Genomic DNA, 16,085 nt, shown 5'->3' with positions numbered 1-16,085 from the left:
AAAAAGACTCTCATAATTAAAGCTTTCAGCCATTAAGGCTTTTGTCAACAGTACACACACACAAAGACACGCGTGCGCAAACGCAACTCACACACACGATTGCAGTCTCGGGCAGTTGAAACCACACTGTAAGCAGCAGCACCAGGGCATGACGGGAGTGGCGACTGGGCGGGGGTAAGGAGGAGGCTGGGGTAGGGAGGGGGAAGGATAGTACGGTAGGGGTGGCAGACAGTGAAGTGCTGCAGGTTAGATGGAGGGCAGGAGGAGGGGGAGAAGTAGCGGAAAAGAAGGGAAATAAAAAGACTGGGTGTTGTAGTGGAATGACGGATGTGTAGTGCTGGAATGGGAACAGAGAAGGGCTGGATGGGTGAAGACAGTGTCTAACGAAGGTTGAGGCCAGGAGGGTTACGGGAACGTAGGATGTATTGCAGGGAAAGTTCCCACCTGTGCAATTTTGAAAAGCTGGTGTTGGTGGGAAGGATCTATATGGTACAGGCTGTGAAGCAGTCATTGAAATGAAGGATGCCATGTTTGGCAGCATGCTAGCAACAGGGTGGTCCACTTGTTTCTTGGCCACAGTTTGTCGGTGGCCATTTATGTGGACAGACAGCTTGTTGGTTGTCATGCCTACATAGAATGCAGCACAGTGGTTGATTTTTCGGATGTAAGTCTACATTATTTACATAATTTTTCCCACTTTTTCCACCACCACGGATCCTTGCTCCTTCCATCTGCATGGAATCCCTCCTTATGGCCTTACTATCAAATTACCCATCTCTGACTGCCACCTCTCCTTCCACAATGACCTCCATCTGTTCATATTCTGCCAGTCCTTAGTCCTGACGAACATAGTTCTGCAAAACCATATCAACCAAGCCCAAACCTCCTTGCAGTACCTTCTCTCCATTCGCAAAATTCTCCTGCTATGGAATCCCAAATTCCTGGAACCCATAACACACATTGAAACTCTTGCCCTGCAGGAACTTGAGCAACGTGCACAATTCCACCTCCAAAAACTCTCCATCTTGCTCACTTCCTACGTCTGCCTTGGAATACCACTGTCCACCACCTGTACAACCACCTCCAAACCTCTCCCACATCCCCTCATAGCTGACAAACCCTCTCTCGCAGACCTACTACTCTTACCCCACCCTCCTAAACTCACTCCCACCCCCACAGAGAATCCAGAACCTAAACAGACCCACCACACAGTCATGAACCTTTCCTCCAGGAGCCTTAGCCCCACAGAAATATCAGTCCTTTCCAAAGGCCTCACCTTTTGCCCCACTTCCAAATTCAGTCATGCAGGACTTGTTGAAGACCTTCTCTCCTTCTCCCGATCCCTACAGTGGAAACACTTTTCCGCCACCAACCCTACCAATCAGACTCGATCAAAGACCAATATTGAACCTCGCCTAACTCAGTTCACTTCTCCATCCAACTGTGATCCACCCCCACTGCCCCCAAACCACCCCCTGTTAGCTTTCCCTAATTTACCTTTAACCTTCCTCACCATCATTCCCCAAATCCCTCAACATGTAAACTAATCTTACATCTGCAGAAAATCCCAACCTATAATCCTGCCTGCTGACAAAGGCTCCACCCTTGTTGTTTTAAACCACAGTGACTATCTAGTGGTAGGACTCCACCAGCTGTCAGATACTTCACGTACAAACCTTGCCACAGTGATGCCATTCCAGTAATCCAGCAGGATCTCCAGGCACTCCTCAATTCCTTAGACCCATCCCAGAACCTCTCACCAGAGTCCATCTCTCTACTCACCCGTACCACTTCCTGCTCTCCTACCTTCTACATGCTTCCTAAAGTCCATAAACCTAACCACCCAGGATGCCCCATTGTGGCCAGTTACTATGTCCCCACTGAGAGAATCTCTGCTCTCGTAGACCAACACTTTCAACCAATTACCTGCAACTTACCCTTCTATATAAAAGATACCAACCATTTCCTTCACCAACTCTCCACAGTTCCTGTACCTTTACCACATGGTGCCATGCTCGTCACTATTGATGCCACTGATGCCACCTCCGTGTACACTAACATTCCTAATGCCCATGGCCTTACCGCTATTGAAAACTACCTTTCCCAACGCCTGACAGATTCCTAACCAACAATGTCCTTCCCAGTCACCATAACCAACTATATCCCCACCCACAATTACGTCTCCTTTGAAGGCATTACCTACAAACAAATTCAGGGTACAGCTATGGGCGCCAGCATGGCACCATCCTATGCCAACCTATTCATTGACAATCTAGAGGAATCCTTCCTAAAACAAATCTCCCATGCCTTATCTTTCCAGTCTCCCACCACCTCCCAAATTCCCACCATCCGACCAAAGAGGAGCATTCCCCTCGTAACTCAGTACCACCCAGGACTGTAGCAACTGAATTACGTTCTCCGCCGGGGTTAGGATTACCTCTCATCATGCCGTGAAATGAGAAATGTTCTGCCCACTATCCTTCCCACCCCTCCCACAGAGGTATTCTGCCGTCCACCAAACCTACACTATATACTCGTCCATCCTTACACAACCCCTGCTCCCAATCCCTTACCTCATTGCTCAACCCCTGTAATAGACCTAAATACAAGTCCTGTCCCATACATCCTCCCACCACTGTCTACGCCAGTCCGGTCACTAACATCACCTATCCAATCAAAGGCAGGGCTACCTGTGAAACCAGTCATGTGGTCTACAAGCTAAGCTGCAACCACTATGCTGCATTCTATGTAGGCATGACAACCAAGTTGTCTGTCCGCATGAACGGCCACCGACAAACTGTGGTCAAGAAACAACTGGACCACCCTGTTGCTGAACATGCTGCCAAACATGCTGGACCACCCTGTTGCTGAACATGCTGCCAAACATGATATCCTTCATTTCAATGTCTGTTTCACAGCCTGTGCCATATGGATCCTTCCCACCAACACTATCTTTTCTGAATTGCACAGGTGGCAACTTTCCCTGCAATACATCCTACATTCCTGTAACTCTCCTGGCCTCAACCTTTGTTAAGCACTGTCCTCACCCAGCCAAGCCAGCCCCTTCCCTGTTACCATTCCAGCACTATCCAGCCGTCATTCCACCACCACACCCAATCTTTTTATTCCTCTCCTTTTCCGCTACTAAACTGCAGCACTTCACTGTCTGTCACCCCCACCATATTATCCCTCCCCCTCCTTGCCTCAGTCTCCTCCTTACCCCCACCCAGTCACCACTCCCATCATGCACTGGTGCTGCTGCTCGCAGTATGGTTTCAGTTGCCTGAGACTGTAATCGTGTATGTGATTTTTGTGTGTGTGTGTGTGTGTGTGTGTGTGTGTGTGTGTGTGTGTGTGTGTGTTTTTTTTTTTTGTTGTTGTTGTTGACAAAGGCCTTAATGGCCGAAAACTTTAATTGTGAGAGTCTTTTTGTTGTGCCTATCTACGACTCAGCATCTCCACTTTATGGTGAGTAGCAACTTTCCTTCTCATAATATTGTTACATTCCATCCTGGATTTTCCATTGTTTTATACCGTTAATGTAATGAAATGTTTCTATTATTGGTAATGGATTTTGTTTTGCATGAAGTAAGAAACTGTTTTTGGTTTGTAAGTAATCTTCTAATATTCATGGAGAAGTTTATGAATTCATTGAGGTCTGTAAATTAACTATCCAAGACAGTTTACCGTATTTACTTGAATCTAAGCCGCACCTGAAAAATGAGGCTCGAAATCAAGGGGGAAAAAATGTTCCCGAATCTAAGCCGCACCTGAAATTTGAGACTCTAAATTCAAGGGGAGAGAACAGTTTTAGACTGCACCTCCAAATCGAAACAAAGTTGGTCCATTGTAACATGAGGCACAATTTAGGTTGAAAGGATGAAGATACAGCTACAGTAGTTTGGTTCGAGTCGTAAGCGTAACAGTTAAGATTTACCAAGTAGCCATTGCTATGTGTCAGCCGCTCCGCCCGTATTTATACGGGTACCCTTCCTTTTTCACTTGCTTCGTCTGGTTTGAATCGATTGCTTATTTTGCTTTGATTTGATAAGTGCCGTTCTCTTTGTTATAGGTGTTTACGTCACTCTTAAGTTGAAAATGCATTATTGTACTGTGTCATGCATTGTTTGTCGCATTCTGATATTGAGTGTTTACGATCTGTAGCCGCTCGCGGCATAGCTCGCTTTTCTGCGCGCGCCCACCACTTACAATAAAAAAAAGAGGGGAATGTTCTCATAAGCGAAACAAAAGCAAGAGACTGCTATTTGTTGTTACTTACACTGCTGCTTTCTTTGATAATGATCAACAAGAACCAAATAATAGACTGCGTATGATAGAAGATGTTCTGAACGAGAGTTTAGCAAACATTATTCTCCATTTGAAAATCTTTGCAGATGCTTTATTTAGTACATTGCATGCTGCACAGAAATTAGAATCATCTTAGATTTAAAAATCTAGTCAGTTGCCGTGACTGTATCACTATTCAGCATAAGAATAATACGAATATAAATATGACATGATATGTATATTCTTCCGCGTTTGCTGTTGTCTCACTCTAGCTTCGTAGTTCATTAGACAGAAAGGATTTAAATGAGTTAGCAGCAAATACGAAGGAATACACGGCATAATGTTTACATTCTTCTACCTTTTCTTTTAATTTATTTGCTGACGCAGAAGTTTTCGTGCCAGTATTTACCTTTGTGCCTGCAAAGCATCCCTGTGTAGCGCTACATATGTTCAACGGCAGACGTTAGTTGTGACGGCACCTACCAACATTTCTCAGAACTTCCACTTACTTTGCACTCGATTCTAAGCCGCAGGTGGTTTTTTGGGTTACAAAAACCAGAAAAAAAGTGTGTCTTAGATTCGAGTAAATGTGGTAAGTAGTCAGGTATATCGTCAGTAGAGACAGAAAATATCATGTGGCATATGCCCAGGCTATTATATGCACTGATACTACCTAGTATAACTGTTCTTTTAGAGTTATCTGCAGTCAGACAAATGAAGGGGTTTGTTACATTAGAAGCACTGTTGGCTATCTTCTAACCTATGTGCCTGCTACCAACCTGTGCCCTGCTTCCTTTTATTATGGAAAGCTAAATTAACATTAGTTCTTCAGTAAGCAAAGTCATTAATTTTGTACAATATATTTCAACTTGTTACAATGAGATTATGGGTCTTAAGCAGTTTCATATTTTTTAACAATCACATACATCAATCCATTATATAAAAGTTCACATTTTAAAATGTAGTTATTGCATTACTTCACATGAAATAGTTCATGACTTCATCTGATATGCAAAACTCAATCATCATTGTGTATGAAAGAAATAATTTTGTATATACTTAAATGTATCACTCTGTGGTCTCAAACTGGTGATAAACTCATCATTCTTCATAAATGATTGTGCAAAAAAAGTTCCTAAGTTTTAACTCAAGTACTTATTCACAATTATATATAACACTGGCAGCCAGTGTACTGGCCAGCCTGGATGTGGTTTTCCATATCCAACTAGGTGAATACTAGACTGGTACACACATCCTGCATCAGTTAAACAATTCACGAAAATTTAGGAAATATTCCCACACTTTCACACGGGATAACGCAAGATCAGACTGATAGGGTACACAAATCCCATTCGGGAGAGAAAGGGGCAGTGACAGGAAGGCCATCTGGCCACTCTCTTCCATTAACATTGCCAAATGCAATAATTAATATTCCAAGATATGGGATAAAGGAAAAAGAATAAGAATATGTAAACTGTTCCTTCCACAGCCTTAACTTTTCTTCGCACACAGGGCGGCAGTCCAACTTTCGTTCTTGGACACTCATAATAAACTCTTGCACTTCACACTTCTTAAAAAAAAAAAAACAAAAAAAAAAAAAAAAAAAACCATGCAGTCTACCAAGGTATTGTTAATCAACATCTGAGAATCGCAGCCATCGGCATGAAGTGCTAATGCTCTGAATGTTCCGGAAGACCAACAGTGTCACAGCTGCCAGAAGTGAGCTGTATGTTGACTGCTTGCAAGGATATCCTTAAAAGTGAAAAGAAATTTGTTTCCAATGAATGAAATGAAACATAGTGCTATAATTCAGAACTTTCCAGAGGAATCTCTTGATACTTCACTTGTTCAGACACCCCATCCAAATCATACATTTGAAGAATTATGTGTAGTACCACACCTTATTTGTTTGCCGCGAATTGAGCAACTATAAATAAAATAGTAGTTCTTGAATGACATGATGATCGTAGTGTTACAGTCAGTACATTAACCCATCAACAAACAGTAAATCTTAGTTTCTAGAATCACGGATTATGAGAGAGTAATTAACAATGGAGCAGGAGATGGAAAAAAGTAGGGTGAGTCACCCAGGAAGTAGGCTAGTAAATAGGAAACTGTATGTATGTTGAGGAACTGATCACACGGAATCAAGGTTTGAGACTTTAATTGTACAGATGGAGAGTAATGAATAATGATGTAATAAAGATATGAGGTTAGAAAAATAAAGACACACGTACATCAAGATGCCTTAGTACAGGATGGTGCCAATGGTCATGGCAACAATGGTATTCAGAATAATTTGACTGACAGTAGTCAAGTAATAATACTATGATTGAAATGACAAGGTGGGAGACATGATATCAGGGGGAAAAAAGGATGTCCCATTGGGGAACAAAGCAGAAGATTTAGGGAGAAGTACGTACTGCAGTGAAAATGATGAAAATATTTTTCGGACCTCTTTTCACTTCGAGTCATAATTCTTGGTTTCTGTTGGTAAATTACAACCAAACATTCATCGCAAATGTTTGTATCACCTTTTGTATCTTTTATCAGTAGTGATTGGACTTCCAGACATTGTCAAACATCTATGTTTCTCTTCCCATCTGTAGTCTAATTAAAATTTAATCTAAGTTGCCATATATCTTGTGTGAGAACTGGGTTGCAACAATGTGCCAGGTGTCCCTCGGTTAAAGGTTGCAGGCTGCCCATTCATGTTTGTGTGCTGTGGTTGGTGTCAGTCAACCTGTCTGTGAGAAGGGCTCAACATTTCACTGACTGAATTATGCTTGTCCGAATGAATCTTCTGCTGTATGTAGTCACTAGACCTCGGGTTTTAGCTAAAAACCTATTTTGTTCCTCTTTAAATAAAGGCAATAAAAGTTGTACATACACAAATTATCCCAATATATGATTATAGCACCTAGAAATACCTAATTTCAGGTTTGTACCTGATTGTATCCAAATCTTAAAAATCCAATTAAATAAAATTTTATGTGACTTAACATTCTCTCGTGGTCTTCTCAGATAATAATTATGCAAATATTTTATCAAAAATTGTAATTTTGTAGTACCTAAAATACCTAATGTCATGTTAGAACTTAACTGAACCTCATTTTTAAAAATACCAAATCTCATGTTAGAACCTGGCTGTATCTGATTTTTAAAAATCCAGTCAAAATTTGTATGACTAAAACTACTCTTCTGATCTTCCTGATTACTTATAAAACAGTAATTGAATGATAACTGGTTTGTTTGCATGTGTGAACACCAATCGTGAGGCAGACAACGACAGCATATGCCAGGCTGTTAGAGCCCGCCCTGCTCCGCAGAGCATTGTCACTTGCTGTGAACTGTCAGATGGGCCTGCAGGGCATGGAGGAGCTTTGTGATCTGCCTCTGGCACCTTCCTGCCCTGTCGGGAACAGCCTGTTTAGAACACCTGCTCTTTCTTCATTCAGTCGGTCAGCGTGATGCTTGGATGTGGTGAAATATTTCACAGCGACAGTCTATTTGTGGAAAGTCCAGCATGCCAAAAGTAGCCAGCTCCAAATTATCTCCGATTTTTCAGTGGTTACAAGAATTTTTTCCATTTCTCTACAGACAGAAAAGTTATTTACTGCGATGTGTGCAACAAAAACATAAGTAAAATGTTAACCTTTTATCTGCTGCGCTCACTCAGAGAACAGTGATGTCACTGTTTTTCCTGAGTTAACTTGGACCAGACACATGCGAATGCAAGAATATTGTTTCTAAAACCTTAATGTACTTTACTTTTGCTAAGTGGATCTTAACACCAGGCAAATTTTAAAAAATAAATCAAACTTGAAACAAACATTTGTAACTAAACCAAAATTAGCAAACAAATTGAATTTCATCTAGACGTGTGTTGAGCCATTGTTGCAACAAACATACCATTCAATGCAGTTGAAAATAGCCAGTTCAAAAGTTTTCTAGAGAAATACTGTCACTGCTGCATTCCATCAGAATACACACTGACAAAGAACTATTTAAATACTTTATATTAAAATACATTGAGCAGGGTAAGGGAAGATATAGGTGGTTCATATGTAGATCTCTGTCGATGAGACAACTAACAGACAAGGTCAATATGTGGCTAATTTGATTGTTGGAAAGGTAGATCCTGACACTCGCTCTGTACCTCATCTGATACAGTTGCTCACTTTGTTAATAGAACCCTCAAATTAAATTCCCCAACAGTCTAGATGAAAATAAAGTACTTGTAATGTGCACTGATGCAGCCGCATACATAATTGCTGCTGTTAAATTGTTGAAAGTATTTTACCCAGCCATGCTCCATGGCATGAATCGTATAGCTGAGACGATACATCTCAAATTTGCACATGTAATTAAGCTAGTTTCAGCCATCAAAAAGGTTTTTATTAAAACACCTACAAGAATCAAGTTATTTCGAGGGGAACTTCCCAAAGTACCATTTCCACCAGCACCCATACTAACTTGCTGGGGAATGGGGCTAGAGGCCGTGAAATATTACAGTGAGCATGTGGAAGACATTAAGAACATTGTTCTTAAATTGCAGGAGGAGACAGTGAGCATTACTTCAGCTAAAGATCTTCTAAAGGACCCAACAATTTCCACTGACATTGCATACATAAAATCTGATTATGCATTTTTGGTCCCTATTATTAAAGCTCTAGAGTGTTCAGGGAAACCTGTCTACATGCAACTGTGATTGATAGACGAGGTGACAGAAAAAATCCACTTGGTTCTTGGTTCTATTGGTATGAAAGTTAGTGAGAAACTAAAGACAGTGCTTTTTTTTATATATAAAAAAAGCAGGACTCACCACCCTCTGTACAGTGGCTGACATCTTATCAGGTAAATCAACATAATCTGAGTGTGCGGTCCCATTGCGTCATTTAAATATGCTCCGGTGACATCTGTTGACGTGGAATGCTCATTCTCGGCATATAAGGTGCCATTAACAGACAAGAGATGCAGTTTCTCAATAGAAAATCTGGAGAAAGTATTAGTTATTTACTGTGACTGTAATTACGGACATGGACAATAATATAATGTGGATTTTTGTCAATCTGTTTATCTTTCTAGACAATAAAATGTCAGATTTTGGTCACCTATTTTCTGGTTTTTATAACCTATTTTTGTAAGTGATAGGACCCATTTTAGGTATCTGATTTAAGATTTTTAGAACTTAAAAGTCCGAGGTCTAGTAATCACTGCAGCAACCTGATACTTTATTGCAGCACATTAGCAATAGCAGCCATTTCACGAGTGATGCTAAGATATGAAATTGGAGACCTCTATTCTGTCATGAAGTATCACCTAACAAATAATTTTACTATCTATAACAGAATAAACCAATACCATCATGCCATCTGAATTTGGATGTTGTCTTTACTTCAGGACAAAAATGGAAGTTATTTTAGTAAATTTATAAGTAAAGTTAATTTAATTAATCACTAGTCTATCTAAAACTGAAGCCATCAGACAATGAGAGTGTAGTTAGAAAATTGGAGAGGGGTGGTGATAAAGGGAGGTAAATGACATAAATTAGGGACAGAGATACTAGCTGATAAGTAGTGCAAGTCAAGGTTGATTTAGTAATTTTGCTTGATTTCTTGTACTAAGAAACTTAACTTCCTTTTGTCAATATTAGCCTTTAGAAAGAACTGCATATTTTTTCAGTATCAGGAAGTTGCCATCCCAGGCGCTGAAAATTATATACAGAGAAGTAATCAGGAAGATGACATAAGGCAAAATATCCATAGAGTACAAGACAGAGAATTATTGGAAATGTCGGATGATGGTTACTGTCTAAGCATGCATCAGCCATGGGCATCATTACTTGTAGCAGGCATCAAACAGTAAGTCATATTTTTCCTGTTTGAATGTATTACTTTCTAAGCTATATCATGTTGCATCAGTGCTACAGTACAAATACAGAATAGTGACTCATGCAGTTCATAAGTTAATTTTCTGTATAATCAGTCACACCTAACTTGAGGTTATGGTCTTCACCTGTGAATATCAGACACGCCTCATTAGAGTTCCAGGCTTGTTGATTTAAAAAGTTATGTTTGCATACACTGTCAGGTGAAGGAATATAGCCATGAGTAACATATTACTATTTGTAATTGAGTGTTACTGGAAATGTTCTCCTTTAAGGCAAGGACTTGCAAAGACAATGGTATTGATAAATATACAATGGAACTATTTTTTAGTTGATACTGTTAATTATGTATGCCTTTATAGATGAAATGCCAGAAAATGGCTGCCACACAGATTACACATATTCAATCCACATTACTGTTAAGAATTTTTGTGTTGTGGTTGGACTGGAATAGAATTCACTCTTACTTATGTGGTCAGCTAAAGAGTGATTTGAAGAGAAGTAGCACTCTGACTGTAATAGTTGGGGAGCAGTATACTGAACAACTACTCCCTCCCTTTCCCCCATTCGCAGATCCGTAAATAGTGCCATCCTTTGAGCAGATGGTAAATCAGTGATCACCCAACAATATGGTATGATCTCTGGAATTTAATCTCAGAGCTATATTTATATTTATTATTATTTGTACATAGGTTTTACATTGGGAAAATTGTTGCAGACCTGAGAATGATCAATAGAAATGTTTTACCAGAACTGCACACATGCCTTGATTAAAATATATAGAAGTAGATGTAAATCTGAAATGGTTTTTTTCTGGGCACCACAGCTGCTGGTCATGTCCATTTAATTTCTTGCAGTGACAATTTGGAATGACAGATGTGATCATTTACAGTACATACAGCACCTGACACTCTGAAAATCATCAGAACTACTCAGATGAAATATGGAGTGTATGCAAAAAAGAATAATTAGGAAACTCTCTTATACAGTTTATGTGACTGTTTTCAGCATGTGAATTGTACAAGATTAGACTGAATAGAGGTATGGAGAAGATGTGAAGAAGAGCCTTGTGATTTATGTAGCCTATATATTTAACTAGCAAAAACATTTCTTAGTTAGAGGGAACAAGAAATACATTGCTATCTGTTAAATAAGGCTGCCTTAGTCGAGAATGCTGAGAATCTTCTGCTTTTATCTAGAGGCATATAATGCAATGAAAACAGCTCTTTTGTTCTTCAAACTCAGGAGAGTCTTCACTGCACTGGGCTATACATCGCACTGAATTTTTTTTTAAATATATGCATGACATTTTCTAACCAGTATCACCATACTGATTGTTGTGTTAGTCAGGAACTATTCTCTTTAGAGTTTTTGAGTTTTTTTAAGTATATGTACTCCATTTTGCATAGGCATGAAGGTCGAATGTGGTATACTGCACACAGAGGCCGTCTGTGGGTAGCTGCAACAGCTAAACCGCCACTCCAAGAAGATATAAAAGAAGTTGAAAATATGTATGAAGTTCTTAAGGGAGGTAAGTTTGCTATTTTTCTTCTTAGGTGTAGGCCTGTTTTTAACATTAGACATTCTTTCTGTTGGTGCTCCCCACCCCCAAAAATAAAAAAAACTGTTTCCCCTCCCCTTCTTCATATGATTGATTTCAAAATCACATGTATCAGAGCATGTAGTCATTTGTTAAAATACAGCCGTGGCAATAGTGTGACAAGAAGATGGTTTTCTGTGGCAACTAATACTGTTAGTACAGTGCAGTATTGTGTAAATCTAGTATTTTATCTATCTTCAGCATCTGTAGTTGTATATATCGAAACATTCAGCAACCAGTTGCATAAAATAAATTTAATTTGTTAACTGGTTTCTGGTACTCAGTGCCCTTCTTCAGAATGTTATAACTATTACATTATTTGCAAGTGCCAGCAACTGTTGGCAGTATTTTTGAGGAATGTCACAAATATTTAATGGTAGTTTTGAAACTGAGGAGAAGCAAAGCATGATGGCCAGATATCAGTAAAATAAATATAGATTTAGCAAAATTAAAGATGATAATTACAGCATACAGAAAAGGATGATACCATCAACAAAATATTTAACTACACTAGTGGATTTAGCATTAGAGGCATACCCCCAGGATGACAATACAAAAAATATAAATATTGGGGGGGGGGGGGGGGCAGGGTTCAGAGGCTTATGCTCATATATAGTTCAGGCATGAGGTGTTACTTCATCAGGTAGGCTCATCTACTTTGTGCTGTGGAAGAAACTTTGAAACCAATGGTATCCTGCTTCTGCAATAACTGTCAAGCATCTGTTTCTGCAGATAGATTCTCCCTAAGCAGCCATTTAACTTTCTGCAGTGACCGTGTCTTCAGATGTAAATAATTTTCCCTTTACTTCTTTTTGCCCACCCACACACACACACACACACACACACACCTGTTGCCTACATTGTGCTCAGTTGACTGTCAGCTCTTTCCTGGCCCATGGTGATTGCACTGGGGCGAGGTGGTGGTGCAGGGTGGGGTGGGGTGAAGGATGGAGTGAGGCGGGAGGCAAGGAGGGGGTTGGGGGGAAGAGTTTAGTGGCATGTGGGAGAGTGGGGAGCTGTCTGTGGGCTAGCTAAGGATGCAGGTAGAGGGGACAGGTGGCAGATGGCTGGGCATGCGATTTCCCAGACTAGGGCATGAGGTAGCAGCACACAACTAGCTGATACTAATTGGGCAGGGTGGCAGCTGTCAAAGTGCAGGTACTGTTGGTGATTAGGGTACAATATCCTGTTAAATATTACCTATAACTCTGTCTTTTCTTTTCCTTCAAATGTTCTAAAGTAACATACTCTTATTGTATTTTGAATCCATACCTGGTTTCTCAGAGTTTTTCTGTGCTTCCTCTGTACATAATCACTCATTACGTACCTATGTGCTGCTGTAACTCTGAATGCACTCCAAGCAATCTTAACTGGATGTTAGTATGTTATGTACACAATTTATAGATAAGGGTATATTTCCTTTCTTTTCCCTGTCAAATGTGACAGTACTAACGGCCAGTAATACTCGTACAAAATTATTCATTTCCGTTTCTTAGCTTACCTCCTGGCCAGTGTCTGCTGATTTCTGTGTGGCAAATTATTCGCCTATTATCAGTAATGCAGCAGTATGTTGTCAATGTATCATTTCTTATTACTTTTCCTTTGTGTCTATTGTAACAAATCCAAGTACGAATGTAACCTAATGTCACAAGTTACACATACTTACTGCATTACAGTTTTACCCATACATAGGTTTTTAAGCCTGTTAGTGTGTCTTGAAAGCAACTACAAATAAGCTCTTTTTCTGGATTGCTAGGCCTAACGTAATTGAGGATTTTCTTTCAGGGTTAACTCCCTCAGCCCTTGATAAGCCAATATCATACTAAAAGGTAGCAGCTGCTTGTTTTGGTCCACCCCAGGTATTTTATTTCCCCAGTACCCACCATATCTGGAGAGCATTCTCCTACCCGCCACCTGGGGAGGTGCCCGATGGGAGACCAGCAAACTCTCCAGTGATAATTTGGTCAGAAATGAAATCACCAGCAGAGAGCAAAAAGCATATGAATTCTACCAACAAGTAAGATCACTTTTATGGGTTGACTTGATTCCAAAACTGGCCAAACTGATGATGTTTAAGAGCTATTTCATACCAATATTGACCTAGGTTATTGAAACATGTACTCTTACAAAAAGATAATCATCAAGGCTGCAAGCATCAGAGATGAAATTTCTCAGATTCACCATCCAGAAGACCAAGATGGACAAGTTAAGAAATGCGGAGGTGAGGAAATCGGAATAAAAACATCCCTATTAGATCGAATTGGCGCATCTAGACTTTGATGGTACGGGCATGTGATGGGAATGGAGCCAACTAGAACAGTCAAAATTTGGAAAGACAGGTGGATGGGAAAAGACCTCAAACCTGATTATGGTTGGACTTGATTAAGGCTGATCTAGTGGCCAGAGGATGGACAGTGGATGATGATCTCTGTGAACAGGTGTATTTGGACAGGACAAAGTGGAAGAAACTCATTACCAGTACCTGGGAAACTGGAACTGTTAAATGATGATGATCAGTTTGTGTCTTAGTCATGTTCTCATCAAAAGCAGACAACCTATTGCTCATAATCTTTCTCCCTATAGCCCTGTTTATTATTTACTAGTAAGGTACAGGATAATCAAAAAGAAGTTATCGTTTTAAAGAAGGTGGTGAAAGGGTAAGAGACTGCTATATGAAAATCTAAATCTGAAAAAATATAGCAGACAACTCAGTGCCTAGTGGGCATCAGGCTACTGATACTTAACTATTCAGTCCTGTGTGCCTGTGATGTCGAAAAGAGCACCCCAAGACAACATTTACGATACCCTAAGTAACTCACACTCCTCAGTTTGTTTAATATATGCACAAGGTTGTCTGCATTTGACTTGAAACCTACCATGTTGTTTCATTAATTTTCCAAAATATTTGAAATCATTATAACCCTGTCTCTGTCCTCTACATAAGTAACCACTTTCATAAATGTTAACATCAAGTATTTTGTACTAAATCTAACGAAAATATGAGATAGGTCGTGTAAATTAATACCAAAAGTACTATACATACCCTCTAAAGTGACACAAAAAGTCAATCTACACAATCTCTACAAAACTGTTGACAAAATTCTGTCATACATGTTCCACCAATTCAGTTACAAACTTACATCAAAATCACCTTTCACAAATAGGCCCATTAGTTACCATTCTGCAGAAAGAGGTTTGTTATTAGCCAACTCCTCATTGGGTTGAACCTTCAGTGAAAGGAAGCACCATTACACCACTCCAAAGCTGAGAAGTTGGAACAGAAAAAATTCTGTATCTTGTTTCAAAATATGGAGACTGACATTTGTGTCTGAGGTTTGTGTTAGCTCAACATCTAATTCTAAAAAATCGGTACTTAATAGTCATGTGGCAGGATCAATAAATTTAAGTATTTGAGAATGTATCTTCTCTACAGTATTTACCATACTGTATTCTGCATTTCACAAATTGTTAATTATCGCTGTTTCCTTGACGAGATTCTTCAGTATATTGCTCAAGGTTGGTATTGGTTATGTGAAATACCATTTTTTAATTTGAACTTTAAGTTATGTACATGTACTCTTTATAATAGCTATGACTTTATCCCACTTAGCTTTTGTACTAACATGGGTATTGTCTAATCAAGTTCTTAGCTCCTTTTCAGATCTACACTCCCTTCCTTTATATTGGTACTTAACTGCACACTAAAAGTTTTAAGCCACTCTGCTTCATTCACCTCCATTACTCTCATAACCACTAGGCATAAAATAACTAAAATAATATGATTGTAATTAAACTTGACTTATTACTTGAACAGTGCTGACTACGATACCATATTGCACTCACAAACCTTGATTGTCAAATCACTTGCGGTTTACTCCAAAAGACAGCACTACCAGTACAACCAACGACAAAAGTACTTCAGTGAGAAATGAATATAGCTCACCAAATATCATGTGGCACCCATCAGGCTGTGATGCCGACAGAAAATCGTGACCAACACGAGGTACTGTGTGGCTGAAAAGAAACTGAAGACAATGCTATCAAGTTGATAGCTGCTGTGAAATCATCTGTGACTGATGTCACAATTTAAGCCCTCTGATGTCGGGGACGAAAATCTTCCAACTTGTTGACTATTAAAAATTCTTCTTCATCGTAATTGTAGTCAAAAGATTTAATAATTGCTCATCAACTACTCGTATCTTCTAAAAATTCTTCAATTGCAGTGCCATTGGATTGATTTTGACTGCTTTGTAATTTTGGCTGTTGACCTTTGTCACTAAGGACAACCACGGCATTTACTGAGAGTTC

General features: G+C 39.6%; 1 protein-coding gene across 1 annotated transcript in view; it reads left to right on the top strand.

Moving 5' to 3' along the window:
- Nucleotides 1–16,085, top strand: part of LOC124615632 (activating signal cointegrator 1) — a 115,696-nt gene that overhangs the window by 82,492 nt on the left and 17,119 nt on the right. Inside the window, exons 9-10 of the mRNA XM_047143640.1 lie at nt 9,973–10,151; nt 11,587–11,708. Coding sequence (XP_046999596.1) covers nt 9,973–10,151; nt 11,587–11,708 — 301 coding nt within the window. The remainder of the gene's footprint in view (nt 1–9,972; nt 10,152–11,586; nt 11,709–16,085) is intronic.

Source organism: Schistocerca americana, chromosome 5 (assembly GCF_021461395.2).
Source record: "Schistocerca americana isolate TAMUIC-IGC-003095 chromosome 5, iqSchAmer2.1, whole genome shotgun sequence".
Taxonomy (NCBI): Eukaryota; Metazoa; Arthropoda; class Insecta; order Orthoptera; family Acrididae; genus Schistocerca; species Schistocerca americana.
This window is presented reverse-complemented; position numbering and strand designations above follow the sequence as displayed.